Below are 21,406 nucleotides of genomic sequence, written 5' to 3' on the forward strand. Positions count from 1 at the left end.
CCGGCGTGACATACATGTCATAGCTGTTAGCGTATAGAACGATAACGCAAGCGTAGGATTGAGTGTCACATATACTATTCTATAAGCTATGAAAATAACGAAGACACGAACAACAAACTCATAACAAAACTAACAAACTAAACTAAACTTGGTTCAGTTACACATACGCGCTTAGTAAGCTGCGAACACGACGCATGACTGATGTGAAATTCACGTTTATTATAATTATAATACCTATTGAGGGAGCCGGGAGTGTCGATGTGGAGGCACCCTTTTAAGCCGCGCAAAGAAAATGCACCGCACGCACTAAAATTTCACTACAGAGATTCAGAATCAAGAGGACGGTCACGATATTCGAAACTGCAGTATCTATGGCATATTTGAGGCAAAACTTAGGCGAATTTGTTCTATACTTTTGGAATAAAGCTGCAGATCCGCAGGGTGACGGTAGGTGGTACCCTCAATCATACAATTAAGTTTCTGCAGCAGGCGTATGAGAACAATGTTTTGCCTGTAGGCCTTTAAAATGTTGTGCGAGGAGCAAGTGTTACCATGGTAACATGTCACTTAGTTCATGATTGCCTTACAACACGCGTGAGTCCAGCATTAACTTTAGGGTATTCAACGTCACAAGTTTCCGTGGTACTTTGTACTGGTTAGCTGTAGCCGTGCTATTAGCTAGAATGTAGTCTTGCAAGCGACCGAATGTCCCGGGTTTGACGACATGAACGCGGGGTGGCGCTATGACATCTCTGTCGCGAAACGTGTGGTAGGGGAAAGAGAGGGCTCGAAGCTGTTCGTCAATCTGGAAAATAATCATAAATGATACGAAAACAACAACAACAGTTTAAACATACAGCTTTACGAGATATTGATTAGGTCATGCCTTTAACCATTCCACAGTTAAGTTTGTTATACATGTACTGGCACACATTGACTGGAGTAGGCATCCGTTGTATGACGGAGAAGACAACACGAGTATAATTATAATTATGAACAGCGACACAGACACCAAGAATCACACAACGATGGCAAAATCAAAGGCGTTGACACATACGCTGTATCCGAGCATGCTAAACATCCCATAAATATAGAAATCAACGGGGCATGATTATAATACGGGAGCGTCAAACGTGACATATAAATATTAAGAGGGAGTTTTACTTCTTTCTATTGTTAAAAAAAAAATGGTGGTAGATGTCGTTTCACTCTGACACACACCCAAAACATACACAAAGAACAAAATCTCTGCATTGAATTTCAGTCTAACAGGTAATTTAGAAAGTGAATAATTACAACTATCCTTGAAAAAAAAATATGGAAATGTGCTGGTTGGCAACATAGCTCGGAGGTACATTTTAGAGTATGCGGCTCTTTATAGGACAAGAAGAAGAAAGTACACACCTTCATGAAATCCTCCTCGGCCAGGCAGCCGGGTTCGGGAAGTTGGTCTAGCTCCAGGAAGATCACGTAGAATGGACGATGCTCAACATGGATTGATTGGTCTTCTGGCTCATCTAACGGAGAACGAGATAATGACGAACGATTTTAGGTCTTCTGCTTGTTGCAAAACTTTTTGTGCATAGATTATCCTCAAAAGACCTCATGGCACTGTTTTATATTTCACATTCTACACAAAAGGATTTTTATTTCAGGTGTTTTATCTGGACAGTTTTGTCTCGAGTGTTTTGTCCCATCGAGCTTAAAGTGTATTTGACTCGTTGTCTTGGTAACGATTGTGACTGGGAACATGACTTGTCTGAAAGGACACAATAAAACCAAAAAGGAAAAAAAATCCTCTGTAATTTTGCAACCACTAAAAGTGACATTACCATATATCATGACAACAAGTAGACAGGGAAGTAATAGGAGAGAGAGAGACAGCCCTCAGACAGGCAAACAGATTAACACAGTATAAACCAATATTCTTATAATCCGACGTTATGTTTAGGCCTACTATCTGAACATTCTACACTTTTTTCTGTGACGAGACAGCAACTGCCTATTCTGTCAAAAATGTACAATCCTTTCATTGAGAACCCGAGGCAATTTACCAGCATCTGTTGTCATGGAGGAATACGCTTTAATTAAAGGGATATAATCTGTATGTATAAGTGAACCAGACTATTCGAAGTCCTACCTAACTGCTGCAGCAGTGAGCTCTCCGCGACGGCGTACTCCACGAGCTGGAACCCCGACCAAGATTTCAGTGCGCCCTCTATTGACTGTTGTACCGTAGCTTGGTCCAACTTTTCACTACTAACGTTTAGCATCTGTCCAGACCTGTTTCCATGGTAACGATCACAGATAAAATCATATTCTTCAAAAGAATTTACAAATATTGAAATGTTGAGTTTTTTTGGTACACTCCGACACAAATCATACTTTATCTTGCGCTAATTTAATGCATAATGAAAATGACAATGGAAATTTTTAACACAGTTTTAGAGCAAATTTCTTTATGCTTTGCAATATTACACTAGTGTAAGATTATGACGATTGAAATTAAAGTATTTTGCTTGTGTTTGATGATTATGAAAAACATCGACATGTTGTATTTTGTAACAATTAAGACAATTTCTTTGGGGTTACAGTAGGGCGCTTTAGATTTTCGTGACGCGGACGTTCAGAGGGAGAAAAACTTTTCTGAGCATGAGCAAAATTGCTTATCAAAATCGATCTCGAGTAGTCTGAATTTTCACTACGCGTTTTGAGCCATTTTGGGGTCCGCTCAATTCAGAGAGCTACTTGATGCACCGATCATAACGGGGACTCCATTATTATTTTTACTTTAAACAGGTTGCGTCTCTGCTAATTCTGTACGGTTACTTTGCAACATGACGCAGGGAGAGAGGAGAATGACCAACGCAATGAGAGTTTACTAAAAATTATAAGCTCTGCTTTTTAGCAGTTCCCTCCATTTTCAGCCATTTTTTTCTGTACTTGTCTTAAGATCACAAAATTGTATTATTGTTCATAGTTTTTTTTTCATTGCTTTGTCGTATCATTAGTATATGTGTCTTTATTAAAATGTTGTAATCATGATGTGTTGGAAATGAAATATAACGAAACGAAACAATCACGTCCGCGTCGCAAATCTGAAGCTCCATAATAACACATTTGGGGAGAGTGGTGACTTAGCAAATGTAGAGGCAATGAACATTTTAGAGAAGGATTTCTCTGTCATGACGTTCAATTCACATCTCTTTAATCATTGTCGTACCTGTACATAAACTCGACCACAGGAGTGTTATGATGAAATCGAGTCACACGCACGACGTCCCCGTATCTGAAGCGATAGATGCCAAAGATCTGAGTGACCACTACTTCGTAGGTGCCTCCTACTCGCAATTCGTCGATAAAGTACGTTTCTGGTTCATCCTCATGCCTAATGAAATGATGTCATATCCGAAATGGGTTTGTTAACGATCACATATCCTTAGATAATGAAAATGACCTTTAAAATGAAATCTGACATTCCAGTCGTTAAAAAAAGAAGAAAACAAAATGAAAAACAAACAAACGTGCACTTTTCTATATAGACTTCAAAGATGTAAAGCGTGCGTGCAAATCAAGGAGTAAAACATGAAAACATTTGGGGACCGCAACTGACTTGGTAAAAAGGATAAGTTTTTTATAATGTAACTAGTTAAAAAGATTTAATAAATAAAATCTCTGATGAGAGATAGCAACTTGTTTTATCATTTGCCTATTTCCCGAACGTCTTATCTGTTATATGGGTGTGGATTTCTCTACAAACACCAAATGTTTTTTCACATACAAGTGATGGCTCCTTCTGTCTGAATTTAGATCATCACACTGGATTGCACCAATGCATTGCATCATACTTCTTGTGATCGCAGAAAATAATAAGATATCATCAATAGTTTTCTTTAGAAACTATACAAGTAATTTGGAAATATATTTCATATTCTTATCTGCGGTTACTGTCGCAAGACAGAATTTTCATCTAGGCCTTCTCTATATACTATATGTGAATATCAAGATGGACTTACATGTGGTCTTCCGGAATGAATTCGAAGACCGTGCACGTTGGCATGAGAACGTATTCTTCCTTTCCCTCTTTCATTGGCCACATATTGAATGCTACGACTCCCTCCGTGGCACTCAGCATATAACCAAATATAGGGATTCCTGGGGATGAAGACAATGTTAGCAAAATGCACAACTGATTATTATGATAGAATGATTCTATTATAACGATTACCGCGTCTAGCTGTGCCATGACATGAACATTATCGTAGAAACGCGCGAAACGTCTATTTCTATTGTAGGATAGATGATAATGTGGATACACAATAATAATATGACAGTGGTGAATTAATAACCTGGCTTGATAATGAAAGATTAGATATCGATACAAACATATTATGAATCAAAACGTATGGCAAATATGTTAGTGCATCACGAGCTCAGTATAGGCGTGCGTGATTTAATACAAGTAGCAGACGTTAATCTTCAAGCAAAGAATCATTCTTTAACCAAATGAACACAAGTCAAGCCTTACATGGGCTAGCGCATAATAATTCTGTTATTCCTCTAAACCTTGGGGAGTTGGAAGAGCTAAATTGTAAGAAAAAAAATCAAAAGATCCCTAGAATATTGCACTTCCGATAGTAGTATACCCTTTGCGTAAGACTTCTGTAGGATGCCTCTGAGTCCTTGAGAATCTTTAGCCTGGATACTGAGGAGATGTGGCCACACCCTCTTAACGATGCCATCGAAGCCTTTCTTGAACTCCCGCCTCAGGTGTGCCGCTCTTTCTGGGTCGCCTCCACCTAGGGCCTTTTCAAGTGTACGTCGAGTCTCGGGTGAAATAGTCTTGGCTGAAACTGTCCCATTCTCGATGTCGCGAACGATGTCGGGCCAGCATCTCTCGAGCTGACGCATGGCGAACATGATGGTGGAGGTGAAACTAGCGTACATGCCGCTGAGGTTTGGGTCTCGCAGTCCGAACAGGAGATGGACGTAGACTGAATCGTAATTATCATAGACATCGAAACCCGCCCCCGGCGACGAGTAGAGGGCGAGAATTGTCTTCATCCAGTTAGGAATCATCGATGCTGGGCCCATGAGGGTTCCCCCCTCCGTGCGCCGTATTTTCGGCGCGATGTGGAAACGCATATCTCTCTGAAGCATGCTTCTCTCGCTGAGGAACCTGACACCAATTTCCATTATCAAAGCCATGCTGTATCGAAAGATTCGGGAAAAATAAGGCTTAGTATACGGGAACATTTTGTATTTCCCAGTTGTCCCTGACGTCAGGGCGAAACGAGTTGGTGGGTCGCTAGTCAAGACCTTCTCTTCTCCTTTTGCCATTCGATCCACGTATGGTCGATATGACTCATATGTGGTCAAAGGGTGGCGCTCTCGTAGTTCCTTCAAGGACGTCACCGAGTTGATTCCACGATCCCTAGAGTAGGCAGTGTCCTGGTTCAGCTCGATGATTTCCCGGAGGTACTGCTCCTGCGTCTGGCGAGGATTCGCCCAAGATTCTTCGCATCGTTTTACTTTACCGTGGCGCGTGACTTGTAACAGGGCCATATAGATGAACTGTGCACAGACTGACCACAGGGTGTGGCCGTAGGAGATTCTCAAAGTGGACAGCCAGGTGAATAGAAAGGCCAGGAGCACTGCAGGCACAGACATCAAACCTGCATTGTTCAGAGGGGGAAAATGCATGACAGCAATGAGCGACATCAGTTTTCACTCGAGTTTAGATTATGCGTCATCTCGTTGACACAGACCCTGCATCAGCCTCGGGCTGTTGTTTAGCTTGTTGATGACCAAATTTGATATTCATGATACGTAAGAACACATCAAGCATAAATAATTCACAGACTTAACATGATGCCCACAGTGCACGATTATGACAGACTCATGATAGATACACATGAATTTCAGGAGTGACACTGAAAATGGAACTTGCGGAAGTGCTCGTATTGAAAGACTGCTCAAATTTGTTTAAATTCAATATCCAATAATTTCACTTTCATTGCCGGCTAGGAGTGTCTGCTTGCTTCTCGATAGGAAAACATGTTTCATGCGATTGACCGAAAGATCGGTCTGTATCTTGTCGTCACGGCTTCACGGAATCCCCATCTACATTATAAAGGAGGATCGAGAGCGGTAAAAGTCAACAAGAGGATTAAAAAACCCACTGATCCGGACATACGGATTTTTCTGTCTGGCTTCACGCATGAAGTAGGACCTATCATTGTGTTGGACTTATTTCCGTGCAAGTGTTATTCATGATAAACCTCTTTACGCATTGACATGACATAGGCCTACTATATAATTTGTCTGCCGAGTGCATTTACATTGTATCCAGATTGAGAACATGAGGATACCTCAGGGATGCGTGCGGTATTCAATATTTAATTGAATTCAATTCAATTTAAATGCAATTCTATGACCAATAGCACCTTTTCTTGTCGATACCAGCTCAAGGAAAACGAAACGTATATATCTAGTTGTCAAAAAATAATTGTGTTATTGGAAAAGAGGGGTCCACGTATAAAGACAAGCTTGTAGAAAACCCAGGGTATGAGAAAATATGTGGGCCACTCGATGAATCGAACTTACAATAGAGAAAATGTAAAGGAACCGAAACACACACACACACACACACACACACACACACACACACACACACACACACAGGCACAAGGCACACACCATGAACAAAGACGTAGACAGGTCAAACAATATAAGAGACAATGGGGAAGGGATTGTCAGCGGGAGAAGGAAGGAAGGAAAGAAAGGTTATAAAGAAGGGACTGTGAGGCAGGGGTCTACACTTATGGACCATAAGATTAGGATGTTTTAAAGGGACTGTACAGTGCTGTTTGAGGTGGGAATTCATGTTTTGAACATTCCTAAGTGAGATAATGAGAAACCTCTAATGAAATATGAAAAAGCATATAATGTTAAGAAGGATTCGACATTTATTTGATGAAAATTGGTTTTGAAATGGCTAAGATATAAAAAGAAGTGATAATAAAAGGCGACAGACCACGCCTTTTATGAGGATCTTTTTGTTTCACCTTGTTTTTGGATATCTCAGTCATTTCAAAACCGATTTTCATCAAATAAACTTTTGATACCCCATAGAATTGCATGCTCTTCGACATCTCATAGAGTGGTTTCTGAATATCTTGCAAAACGTTAAAAAGCTAAGTCCTGACCTCAACCAGAACTGTACACAGACTTTAATAACCACTTTCTCATGCGTTTAAGAAGAATCGAGATGCCAACGTGTCCAAGTTTTCTGATGATGACTGATGAGGCGTCATTTACTTTGTCTTGGTGATGTAGGGCTATGTATATGCCTATATTTTATTATATACGTACAAAATACAATTTATTATACTTTCTATGCGATGTAGGCCATATTATATAGTTAGAGGCCTGCTCTGTCGAAAACGAAAGGATGGAGTGGTCTCAATAATGCAGGCTTATAGAAGACACGCCTAGCTAGTATCAGCTCAATTGTATTTTCAACAAGAAATGAACATAATTATAAAAGACCAACCAAACCAACCAACGTTTGCAGATTATTACCTTAATTGATCGAACTATAAGCGAGACAGAAAAAAAAATCCGTCTGTCCGGATTTTTTTTATTTTTTTTTATTTTACATTTACGGCTCTCCTCCGAGGGCAATGGATCGAGATGTCTCATCTATAAATCAAGTTTCTTTTTTATTGGGTCGCACTGCAAATATCATAGCTTTGTATGCTACCATCGGTTGTTGTACATTCATAATGGGTCCCACTCACAAGCTCTGCTTCTTGGGGACACATATTCACTTTTGCTTCATGTTCATTTTTTTACTGTGATTATGCTTGGTTTTGAATACATGGAACATTGATAGTAATTGAATTCCGTGAAGCCAGTCCAAGTCTCCGCTTTGTATGTTACCATGTTGTTGTACATTCATGGGCCCCACTCGCAAGCTCTGCTTCTTGGGGACACATATTCATTTCTGCTTCATGTTCATTTTTTACTGTGATTATGCTTGGTTTTGAATACATGGAACATTGATAGTTGCATTCCGTGAAGCCAGTCCAAGTCTCCGCTTTGTATGTTACCATGTTGTTGTATACATTCAGGGCCCCACTCGCAAGCTCTGCTTCTTGGGGACACATATTCACTTTTGCTTCATGTTCATTTTCTACTGTGATTATGTTTGGTTTTCAATGAATTGAACATTGAATTTGAAAATTGAAAATTGAATTCCGTGAAGCCAGACGAAGTCTAATACGCGAAACATATCCCCGACAAGACACAGACCAGGGAGGTAGACCGATCTTTTGGTCAAATAAACCTGAGTGGCAGCACATCCGCATGTATATAAATATATTCAAAATATTATCAGGGAGGTGAAAGAAGAATCCCATCTCCCTGGTTATCATCGCTTCATGAGGGTCTTCTTTAGAGTAATTCTTGCTTACACTCATCGCACTCTTTTGCATTCCCGATATCGAATTTTTTCCATGCACACTACCTTGGCTAAATCAGGAAGGTGGGAAGAGATACCTCCCTGGCTACTCATGCACCAAATACCGCACGTCTCACCTGTAAGTATACGAAGAACGATGCCATTTTCACCGTTGCAAGCACATCGGAGTGCCGCCAGCGATGCCCCGGCAGAGAGAAGAGAAGCAGTGATCAGCTTAAATCGTATCAGAGTTACGCCAGCCATTATCCAAGAAATTCTTCCAGAATTACATAAAGTTGGAGTAAACTGGTTGAAGCCTGACGTGTCACCAGATCAGACGACACTGCACTTGCACAGTGTTCATATGCATCAAGTAATTTCCCTCTACATGCGCCACGGCCAAAAACGCGTGACGACTATGATGGGACCTCTATTGTGTCAGTACACATCACACCTTTTTATAGCACACCGCATAACACCAATGCTGGGTCAAGCCCTCAGAGAGAGAGAAAGAGAAATGGGGGGGGGGGGGGTGGAGGAAAAGCGCGATCTTTTCAGAAGGCAGTTAGCATAAATACCTATGTTCTGCAATCACAGACACTGAGGTTGTTTGACTTTTTTTTTCATAGTACTGTATACCACGCGCATGACGATTCGTGTGGGAAACCATCCCGAGTTTACTGTGCAGCAATGCTGTTTGCTCTCGATGCCCTTCTTTTCAAGTTACGTAACACTAAGAAGTTTCATCAACACTGCAGACGACAGAATATGGTCCTTGAAGGCAACCCTCCTACCAGAGGAAGCCATGGGAGTGGTCACCCTCAATCGCAAATCCACATTCAAACCATGGAGCAGCGAGGAGTCCCACCGCCCTGCATGGAGCAATAATACGCGTAGCTTCATGCTCCACATATTCACAAAGAAAAAATAATGCCTATATAAAGGGCTCCTTTTATGCATGCGATCACTGAAATCTGGGGACTCTCATAACATAAACTGCCATGTCATGTTGACATAAAATACTATAAAGAAAAAAAAAATTATTTGGGGTTTCTTTTCGAGATTTCGTTGAATGTCTCCCACTAATGTTCGAAGTTTTACATGCCTCTTCATAACCACCTTTTTTTTAAAGGTGTGTGTGTGTGGGGGGGGGGGGGTAGAGAGAGAGGCGAGTGGATGGTAATAGTGCATATTTGTATGGCAATTTTCTACGAGGCCACAGAATATTTGGCCATTGGTTCATGCATACTTTGATGTATTGTTATATCTTTCGAGGTATTAAACTCAATGAATGCCCACTGTAGCACTGAACCATCAACAAAATGAGGCCCAGTCCATTTCAAGCTTAATCGCTCACGATGGCGGTCTCGTGCGTTCAATTATCTCTGTTATTTACTGAAAATACTGTATATTTAATTTTTATGTTTCTGTGTATGTATACTACTCAATGCAATCAATTTATGTGTATCTATTTGTGTACTGTTATCGATTTATTTCACTGCACTTACTATTCTTTGTCTTTATGCTTTTGAAATTTGTACTAAATTTGTATCTGATTGAATGCGGAAATAAATCAAATCAATCAAAAAAACAGAACAAACAACGAAATTCTTCCTCCACCAAGGTCTGCGGCCAAAGACTTAAAAATAACATTGCACAACCGTTTTTATGTTATTCTCTCTTTTTATTCATGTTGACATATAAAACCAACTCTGAATACCTCTTCAAAAATGTCTATATATAGTATTATATAGGCTGAAGAAATCGATATCATTTTAAAGGTATTGTCGTACTGAGGTGTATACACACGCACATTGAAAGTAACTTATGCCCTTCAAGGGAGTAAATAGATATTCAAATAACAAGTTATATTGTTAATCCTTATTAAAATGCAGATCATGGAATGATGGCTTGATTGAACTTTGATTAACAGCATTAGCTATCAAATTTTCTACATCTAATAACAATAAATAGCATAATGTAAATATAACAAAATGTAGTGTGATTCATTAAAGTACATTATATTCAATTCATTTCAGTTCAGATCAAATCAAAGTTTGTTTTGCAATATCACATTTATTGGACAATTTAAAGGAATACAAACGAACAATGTATTACAACAATACATAAACATATACACGGAACTATTGTTTAAAATGATAGTATCATTGAAAGGGACATTATGTCATTATACAAGTGTTTATAAAGCTATGCAAAATTTGACACTTTGCATCAACACAGAAATACATGAGGAGAATCCGCAAGGTATATGAGTTGAAGTGTTTCACTGCGGTTAAAGGTCATAATTCAGAGGACATTAAACACTTTCAACATTAAACATTTCAACCACAATGATTTATGATAGATATGTACATGCCAAATGAACATCTATTTTGATATTTACAGTAATGACGTGAATTGCTGTAAGAAAGTCCAATTTATTTACTCTAAGAATTTCTGATGAAACAAGAAAACATCTACAGGCTACTATACAGCCAGTTCGTAATTAGCTCATGTGCACGTTGGTGCAAAATGAACTTTCTATTTGTCTTAGCTGGTTAAGCACTTCACTCATATGCAAAGCAACGTAATGCGTAACGGTAACTTTGCCCGGCGTAACAATCATGGAATTCGTGTTAAACACCAACAAGAAGAACAACAAAAATGATCTCGCATATAAGCGAGACCAGGGGGGTGTTTCATCAACGTTTGTCAGCGCTGGCAACTGTCAGCGCTGACAATTTCAGCAAAATCCTTGGTTTTGATTGGCTGAGATGCTCTGGTCACTGAATGTTACTATGGTGATTTAAGTTGTCAGCGCTGACAAACGTTGATGAAACACCCCCAGGTGACCAGAATGGTCCGTCAAACAACCCTCGGGGGAAGCATCCATTTCTTTGTTTTGTATTGAATGCATTAAAAACATGTTTCTATTCGTATTGCCAAATACCAGCTTTGCAGTCAGGTGGATGTAATGGCAAGTATCATGTACAAGGATTAAATGAATAATCATGACAGATACTTATCTCCGTGAATTTAAAAACCATCACGCCTCTTCGCCAAAATGACCTTTTCTGCTCATGCACAAAGTAGAACTACGAAGTTTCTTATTGATATACAACCATTCATTCACATTGTCAAGCCTGATGACAGACAAATACAGCAGTGTTGAGAAGTTCGTATTTTATCTTTGAACACTGCCTTGAGTGGAGCCTGTTTTAGTGCGAAAGATTATGATTAAATACCAATACTTTTCAGAAATTAAAATAAAAACATAACAATTTCTCACATCATTTTTCACCACGTTTCAGTGAGACTTCATTTGCTCACAGTTCACAAAACAAAACATCGTAATAAATATCTGTTCTTTTCTCCTTCATAATTGTCAAGCGAAGATTGATCGGGTTTTAGCATGGATTGTGATGCACCAAACTTTAGTGAGTCTTTATGAGATCCAAAGACTATCAAAAACGGTGCATATTATGGTATTTAAGTATAAAATGCGCTAACTTGTATCTAATTATAAACCTATGGCGTGTTGAACATTCAGTCATTACCTTGTTGTAAGCTAATATTCAATTCAAATGATTTTATTTCCAAATAAAGCATAATACAAAGCAATAATTATACATAATGCTTACATAAGTACATAATATTTTATGGAACTTTGAATCACACAAGTTTCATCAAAACATGGAAACCATATTATAACGATATCAAGTTTGACCCTCACTGATCAAGGTGCTTTTCATCAGTGCATTTGAGATGGTAACCGAAGGGAAAGAACAAAGTGAGACAGAAATAATGAGACAGGGGGAAAGAGCGGGGCAAAAAGAGGGAGAAGATGCAGACACAGCGATTAGAAGTAAATAGTGACCTATAGAATAATTTGAGACATGCTGAACAGAACTCTATCTACACACTAGAGGATGAATCCGGACCGGTTACTCTTTGGGAATGGTTTTTCGATGCCTTTGTCTTGTGTCGTTTGAGCAGACTGCTTGGTTGGGGAATTCCCTCCAGATTGCCCGTCAGGAGACAACGGAAAACCTCCTTAAAGCTGGGATGTTTCAGACCATAGATTATGGGGTTCAAGGAGCTGTTGATGGTTAAAAATGAGCTTGTGTAGAGAGTGATAACGCTGGCGCCCGGTATGAGGAAGTTTACGACGGTGGGCAGAAAGCATGCCACGAAGACGCAGACAACGATGAAGAGATTTTTCGTGATGTCAATTTCGCGCCTATCGAACGTCGAGTTGGAACCGTTGTTGGCCCCGCTTGATGTTCCCACCGAACTGTCCGCGAACTGCGATTGAAATTTTTTTGAACTTGCAAGAACAAATCGCAGAATGAGAAGGTAAAAAATTCCTGTCACTGTCAGCGTGATAAAGAGTATTGCTCCTTGCAGAGATACGTATATAAAGTTAGTCGGATTGTCATCGGTCACCGAACACAAGTGATAATACTCTGAAATACCTATGGACCCAATGCCAACGTACGGAGGAACTATCATGAAAACGGATGATACCACCCACGTTGCTATGGCTACGAAGGAGACTCTGCGAGGGGTATTGAATCCGCGATCGCCACGAATTGATTTCGTGATAACATACCATCTGATGACAGCGATGCTCCCTAGGGTGAGCACGCTGCAGCATATCGATGTGAACGAGAGAGCAACGACGAGAACGCACACGATCTCAGGGAAAGGCCAGTCGTCGACGTTGCTCAAAACCATGGAAACCTGGAGGGGTAGGGTGAAGCAGACGATGAAGTCCGCTACGGCGAGGCTGACCACCAGAATGTTGGTCGTTGTCTGAAGTTTCTTCGAGACAATCACCGATACCATGACCAAGGCGTTTCCCGAACTGCCAACAAAAAATACCACGAGCAAACAGACACTGATGATGGCACGGTGGAGGAAAGCAAGGTCGGACGAGACTTCCTCACCGTCACCAGGTGACATGGATGATGCAATGAATGGAGAGCTTGATATTTCCGTGGCCAGTTCGGTTAAAACTTCTGTCTTTGAGGTCGCTGATAGACTAACAGACGTCATGGTTAAGGACAACTTTCTCACGAGGAGATGTGGTCCACTGCATGAAATGATCGAACTTGTGAAACCTGGGTTACAACGTTAGCTGTGACAATCGAAGAGAAAACTTTCTGAAATGAGATACAAGTTCTACCATCGGCTCGAAAAAGAGGGTTCAGTTTCGAAATAGACAATCACCTGCATTTGACTTCCTGTCTATTTATACAAGTTTGCTGAGTGAAATAATAGCGGAAGATGTAATGAAGTCATCCTTATGTTATTCTTCCCCATTGCATTTGTAAGTGTTTTTGTTTTCTTTAGGAAAAAGGCAACGTGACGTTGCTATATACCCTGTTTCTTCTGTAATTCTATAGAGGGGGAAATTGCATTGTCAATTGAGAAATATTTTTTCTTCATATTTCATTATCCATTTCAAACGCCTGCACTGAAAACAATTAAAGTTTCATAGCTGTTCCGTGTCGTTGTTACTTTGAAGGCAAGTATATCAGTCTCTATCTAAGAGCAGGCTGTGATAATGGGAACGACTAATGGGCAGCACGTGAAACACACATGATATACCATAGTTATGACACGTTTGAGTGTCGAAACTTGTAGACAAAGTGTATACAAGCAGACTTTGATTAAATGAAAAAAAAATGTGTCAGCATACATTGAATCGTATAACAGGGTTGCAGACTTCAGATTAAAGGAGACTTCCGTATGATTTTTAGAATTTGCGTTTGAACATCTCGACATTTGATTTTTTTTCTTTAAAATTCATAACATATCTCAATGAGAAAGAGTGAGAGAGAGAGAGAAAGCAGGGAGGGAGGGAGAGAGAGTTAAGGGGGAGGGGAGAATGGTGATGAAGAGTGGACGGGAGAGTTACCTGCTCATGACATGTGTGGTTCATTTCTTCGTATTTGCATAATGGTATATAACAGTGGTAATGCTGGTAAGGCAGAGATTTCGAAACCGTCATGCATTGTTTTTTTTTTTTCAACAATACAACGTAGATGCGATACTTTAAAAGCTGACACTCGAATATGAAATTGATATTAAAAAAAAATACTCGCATGTGTGTATTTTTACTAAAAGATTACCTGGTATACTGTACATGTATGAACACGTTTCTACCTGCCTTGATGAGCTCTGCTTTCAGGATTGAAGCATGACCAGCAAAGGTAGAAGCGTCATTCTTTGTTCCCGGGTATAGTCTGCTATCAAAACCGCAAGCTCAACAATGCATTAATATTGAATTATAAGAGTATACAAAAAGTGAGCCCCCCCCCCCCCCCCCCCCCCCCCCACCTTACGTGCTTCGCTTTCAAGTTGCCGGGCTGGAAAATGCTATCAAAATCATTGTAAGTATGACCACCAAGCTTTTCCAACCAACACACATCAGGGAATAGTCAAAACATTAAAAAAAATATTGTAATATAACATTTATAGGAATGCGGATTGAGCATGTATACAGATTTATTGCAGGCCTACCTAGAAAATAATGTACTATGTCACTATCATGGTGACTGGCGCTTCTTCGCCATCTCGCACCATTATCTCAACAAATTCATAAAACATCTCTCCAATACGAGACAGTATCATACAATTATATACCAAACAATCATTATCTGTTTACACCAATTTTTACGACAATTCCCTGAACTATTTTCAAACTGTAGAAATAAGATTGTGAATCTTTAACATTCTCTCCGATCCCTAACCCATGGCCGAACTCTGTTTCTACAAATTCAATGTATAATGACAGTGCACAATAAATCATTTTCATTGCGCCATAATATCCAAGGTATACAATGTGTATATAGAGAAAACAATTATATGACACAATCACAGCACCACCAATCATTAACCCCACGACCAAAACCTTCAAAAATGTGAAAACGTATAAAGTAATCTGAGAATGTGCCGTAGCTCCTGGATCTGGGGAGCTTGTATTAATTTTCATAACAAACAGTGAAATAAGTCGATCTTATGTCATACTGTACGCGCAAATGCACTGCCCGCTCTGACTAGTGAGACAGATAAGAGCAGACGATCTCTCCCTCTCTCCACATCTCTCTCTCTCTCTCTCTCTCTCTCTCTCTAATATATGCCTATGTTGAAAATTCACGTATTGGCTCAAATATAACGAAGAATCAAAAACTAGTAATGCACTATTTTGCCAATAAAGAATGAGTTTATTAGGCTGGAATTGTCGGTGGCCTCCACCTTCTTCCCCGTCGAGACTCCTGAAGAAGGTGGAGGCCACCGAAAATACGAACCTTATAAACTCATTCTTTATTGGCAAAATAATGGATTACCAGTTCTAGATTCTTCTTTATATATGTATATATGTATATACGTGTATATACATAATATATATATATATATAATATTATGCATATAATATAACTCATTCTTTATTGGAAATATAATGCATTACTATATACATTACACACACACATATTATATAAATAGTGCATGCTCTATGATGCACTATACTGGATTAGAGAACGACAAATACTAAATTATCCCGAGTGCTGTTTTGTTTCACCGAGGCCGCAGGCCGAGGTGAATAGAACTGCACGAGGGATAATTTAGTATTTGGAGTTCTCTAGTCCAGTACTGGTACATCAATAGAACATGCACTAATTATTATAGTAAATAGGTCCCTCAATCTACATGTATTCCCGTAGGTCTAGGCCCTAATTTAGATCTAACAAGACTCACCGTACCGCCGGCACTGCACTTGTTGCACGCAGAACCGCAACCTACCGTAGTTTACGTATGGTATAAACTGTACACAGCGTGCGACGCTGTACACGTACAGACAGACAGCCGTGTATGCGTATTGCACATCACGCACAGCGCAGACTCGCTTATAAAACTCCTACATTCTGCGTCCATGATCCTCTACGCGCGCATGACGTTGAAATTTATGCATGGCCTTGTCTTTAATACACTACGTAAATCGGCCGCCCTCCCTCCCTAGGCCTTGCGCGAATCTCTTCGTACATAAAGCGTAGGCATTATGCATAAGCGTAAGCGTAAGCGTTATAGTGGCACGGTCGTGCCACTATACCGGAATTTTTGCACGATCACGTGATACAATCCAACCAATCACAACGCCAATTTCACTCTACCTATTTACTATATATATATATATATATATATATATATATATATATATATTATATATATATTATATATATATATTATATATATATTATATATATTGTATATATATACATAAGCTAATTATATATATATATATATATATATATATATATTATATATATATACATTATACAAGGTGTTACAAAAAAATTCTCACTTTTGATCCTTGATAGTTAAAAAAATTATTTATCTGATAACACTGACATTGATATGAGCAATAGCTGAGTAGTGTACAATCTTGTTGGAGGTAGTTTGAAAATGATAGCATAAATCAGTTTCATTAAATAGTCGAGACTCCTGAAGGTGGAGGCCACCGAAAATGCGAGCCTAATAAACTAATTCTTTATTGGCAATATAATGCATTAATAGTTCTTGATTCTTCGTTATATATATATGTATATATATATATATATATATATATATATACAACGAAGAATAAACCGGTAATGCAATATTTCGCCAATATAGAGTTTATTGAGCAACTCAAATTTTCGGTGGCTTCCATCCACCTTCTTCAGGAGTCTCGACGCGGAATGAGACTCCTGAAGAAGGTGAATGGAAGCCACCGAAAATTTGAGTTGCTCAATAAACTCTATATTGGCGAAATATTGCATTACCGGTTTATTCTTCGTTAAATTGGAGCCAATACGTGAATTCGCAACATATATATATATATATATATATATATATGTATATATATATATATATATATATATATATATATATATATATATGATTCGGCACGCCGTACACCGGGGTACCGTTGTAACCCGGGGTACCGCGTTGTACAGCGCCATCTCATGCCCATTATTTTATAATGCGTATCCGAATTCAGATACGCCGATTCCGAATTCGGATACGGCAAAGTCGTAGCAATGAACTAGCACCATAGGTGTTTTTCGAAGTACACTTGCATGCATTAATTGTTGCATAATCACAAATAAGAAAACATTTTTGTGCATAATAATACTAAAACATATTTTGACACATTTTTTGGTAAGCCAGGGTACAGCGCTGAAAAAAAAAATTAATTCAACATAATATATAAATAATTAATTCAACAAAATGGCGAATTTTCATTTAGTACCCCAGGGTACCAAATATTGCATCATATATGTAACGACAACAATGATGAGCCGGGACTCGCTATGTTGGTTACGATGTTCTTTTTAATTCGCAGGTTCTGATCGTCAAAACCGAACCCCCTGCCAGAGACGAAGATAGCTGACTCCCGATCACTCGCTCTGCTTCACAATATCTTGATGCTTCCTCGTTGTCCAAGATTCCAATATGAAGTGAGGAGAGGAAAACTTCTCTATTTATTGGGTTTAGGACCCTTCCCAAAGATATATTTTAACTTTAAATTCCAATCCACCGACGCACAGTTCTACGTCACTGTTACTGCCACTTTGTTTGGGTGGAGGGCTATATCTGATGGCTATGAGGTCTAGCTTGACCCAAGGAGGGCAGAGAGTGGACATTATGCCCAAATTTGGCAAGTAAAAGTGGAGAATGTGAGCGGAAAGATTGGACTTCCTGAATGACGCAGGGTGACTCATTTGTCAAAAAAATGTATATTTACGTTACTTTTGTTTTAATGTTGATTCTCAAAAATCTTTCTTTCTCTTTGTTTTGGCAAAATCCACAATGTTACATATATATATATATATATATATATATATATATATATATACATGTGTTACAAAAAAAAACATTTTTCACTTTTGATCCTTGATAGTTAAAAAACTATTATTATATCTGATAACACTGACATTGACATGAGCAATAGCTGAATAGTGTACAACTTTGTTGGAGGCAATTTGAAAATGATAGCATAGGCCTAAATCAGTTTCATTAACATGATTAAATTCAAGATCTATTTTTCAGTTAGATTTCAGATTTTGCTCTGTTTTCAACCCTCTGAACAAAATTTTAGTTTTGCACAGGGATCAATAATTGGTGTGTATGCCAGTATGTGGTTAACACCCTGACAATGGTCCTGAACAAATGGCCAGGATTGGAATGCTCTATTACATGTCAATGAGAAATCCCACTACCTCAGCTTTAGTCTTTATTCATCCTGAAATGTAGTGTATGCAAGCATATGGAAACATATGCGTATTTTTTCATACTCATTCATTTTACCCTTTACCATGAATTCAGACTAGCGGTGCCTGCATGGGGCAATCCATCATGAATGATTAATAAAGCATTCATTGTATGCCTTGGAGCAAGAGTCCAGCTAGCAGAGCTCTTAAAAAGGTGGTATATTTTGTGGTATTCACGTCTATTGTCCAGGGTCATTGTAAGCACACACTCACATACACATCATTGAATCTTGTGTAAAGTTCAAGTTTGTACTGATGGTTGAAATTTAACTAAAAATCTGAAACTTAACTTTAAAAGTAATCATGGATTTAACGTAACTGATTCATGCTCTCATACTCAAATCGCCTCCAACTAAATAGTACACTATCTTTAAACTATTACTCATGTCGATGACAATGTTATCCGATACACAGTTTTCGAATTATCAAAAGTGGAAAATGTTTTTACCTAGATTTATGGTTCAACATCAAAACAGCATGGCTTTGATGCAAGACTCTCCAGAACAGTTATGACAGCCTTAACGTTCCTCAGAGTGCTACCATCTGTTGAGCATTTAAAATGTATTAACTGTTTAGGTAGACATTGTTGATCGTATATCTGGTCTGCAGTCACATTCTTATACCTCAAGGTTTTCACTGTGGAAGTCTGATCGGTCCATTCTGTTTGCATACACAATGCTCTTAATCATAATAATCGTGACATCCAACGATGCAATAGACCGCTCTATCTATACTTGCACACTCTGGTGACGCAAACATTTACGTGATATCTTTCACTTTCAGGTAGTTTCAATTATGATGTTTAACCTATAAATGAATGATACTAGATGGTATCATAAACGTAGTATCTTCTAGAAATCTTAATGTTTCTATGATAGTACTATAGAGCAAAATAGTGTCATCGTCTTGTTACGCAATATTGTTAAGCTTATTTTTACAATTCCGTGATTGATGAATGACTGTTATGTTTTACTGCATGTCTCATGCTCAGTTATGAAGTATACAGAAAATTAATAAAGATACTGTCTTATGTTTCATCTTACTATCTACTTCATGACTGAAATTTCTTTCTAATTTTTCTCCATTGCAAGACGCTTACAGCTTAGAAACGTTGTAATAAGCGCTTTATAAATTATACATAGATATATTATTACCATTATTATTATTATTATTATTATTATTATTACTTTTATTTTTACGATTATTATTACTATTATTATTATTATTATTATTATTATTATTATTATTATTATTATTATTATTATTATTATTATTATCATCATCATCATTATCAGGGCCAGCGGAACGTTTTCAAAAGTGTGGGGGCCCACTTTCGGGTTTCATGGGCTAACAAGCAAAAAAAAAAAGAAAAGAAAAGAAAAAAAAAAGGTCTTCAGTGGAAAACATTACCTTATCGCGCTCATACTACAGGATCTCTGTATATTTCTATTCAGTGCCACTTACGTACTTCCGGACGCAAAAAAAAAGTGTGGGGGTCAAAGTGATGACACCTTATCACCTTATGTACTGTATTCCTTTGCATGGTGCACAAAAAGTGTGAGGGCCCGAGCCCCCATGTGTCATGGCCCCCACGGTTCCGCCGGCCATGATTATTATTATTAAAGTCTTGACTCTTGTCAAATTCTGTTGCACACGAGGATGGGTTGAAATAAGTGTGAACAACTTCAGTCGTTGCATCGACGTTGTTTTTCATACCACTCTGATGTCTGAAATACTGAAATATCCACATTTGAAATCTTTTCAATGAATATAAAAAATCAGCAAATGATGAAAAAGCATTAAGCATTGGTACCGATCAACCAAGTTAAGTATTGACTTAGTTTTGATATGACTCCCTTTCCTTCGTCAGGGGTACTGTCTAACACCCCAATATTGGGCCAACTGGACAGAGGGTCCGTCGATGTTTGGGGCCTTAGAATATAATTTGCTTTCAAGGCCTTGCTCTTGAATGATTTGGAGACCTGCAGCGAAAAATAATTCCACTTCGACAGTTCTCGCTCTTTCTTTGTCTTTTTTTCTTTTTATATAATCGGCACTTCACCCATTTATAGCTTTGTGTGTCTCTTTGATCATTTACTTTATTGATCAACTCAATATCTATGATTTGAATTTGAATTTGAATTTTCATTAATACATACAGTCATTCATTTCTGGGGGGCATTTCATGAAGCATTTTGTCCAACAAAGTTGTCAGACAAAGTTGCTCTCAGCCATTCAGATGCAAGGATTTCAGTAGCTTGCAACAGTTTGTCAGAAAAATATCCGACCAAACTGCTTCATGAAATGCCCCCCCCCCCCCCCCCCCCAGCTCTGCCCCTGCCCTGGGCCCCGTCTTTGTGATTGATTAAAATTAATCACAACTTTACAATTGAATGCAAATTCATCTTATAAAATAGTTATGATTGAAATTAAGACAGAGAACTGCCATCAATCAATCACAGGTTGCGATTGATTGAAGCTTTCAAGAGATTTGTGATTGATTGATTTCTATCACAAGTTTTATAAGACAGGGCCCATCCAACCTGCAGCACACTTACATTTAGGCAGACAGGTTTGATGCGCTCTGAAGGCTGCCCTCAACGTCACATTTCATTCAGGGGAT

At 38.6% G+C, this 21,406-nt stretch overlaps 2 protein-coding genes across 2 annotated transcripts; both read right to left on the reverse strand.

Moving 5' to 3' along the window:
- Positions 1 to 583: 583 nt before the first annotated feature.
- On the reverse strand, positions 584 to 8,728 carry LOC139729275 (uncharacterized). Its single transcript, XM_071640203.1, has 7 exons — positions 8,602 to 8,728; positions 4,647 to 5,675; positions 4,017 to 4,155; positions 3,224 to 3,388; positions 2,141 to 2,283; positions 1,405 to 1,517; positions 584 to 805 (listed from the first exon to the last, which is right to left on the reverse strand). The coding sequence occupies exons 1-7, from the start codon at positions 8,726 to 8,728 to the stop codon at positions 584 to 586; spliced, it is 1,938 nt and encodes a 645-aa protein (XP_071496304.1).
- Positions 8,729 to 12,379: 3,651 nt separating this feature from the next.
- On the reverse strand, positions 12,380 to 13,522 carry LOC139729277 (mu-type opioid receptor-like). The gene has a single exon (XM_071640204.1). It carries the CDS (start codon positions 13,520 to 13,522, stop codon positions 12,380 to 12,382), a length of 1,143 nt encoding a protein of 380 aa, XP_071496305.1.
- Positions 13,523 to 21,406: the final 7,884 nt, after the last annotated feature.

Source organism: Diadema antillarum, unplaced genomic scaffold (assembly GCF_040938485.1).
Source record: "Diadema antillarum isolate AM-2024a unplaced genomic scaffold, OU_Dant_1.0 seq00000233_RagTag, whole genome shotgun sequence".
NCBI classification, from domain to species: Eukaryota; Metazoa; Echinodermata; class Echinoidea; order Diadematoida; family Diadematidae; genus Diadema; species Diadema antillarum.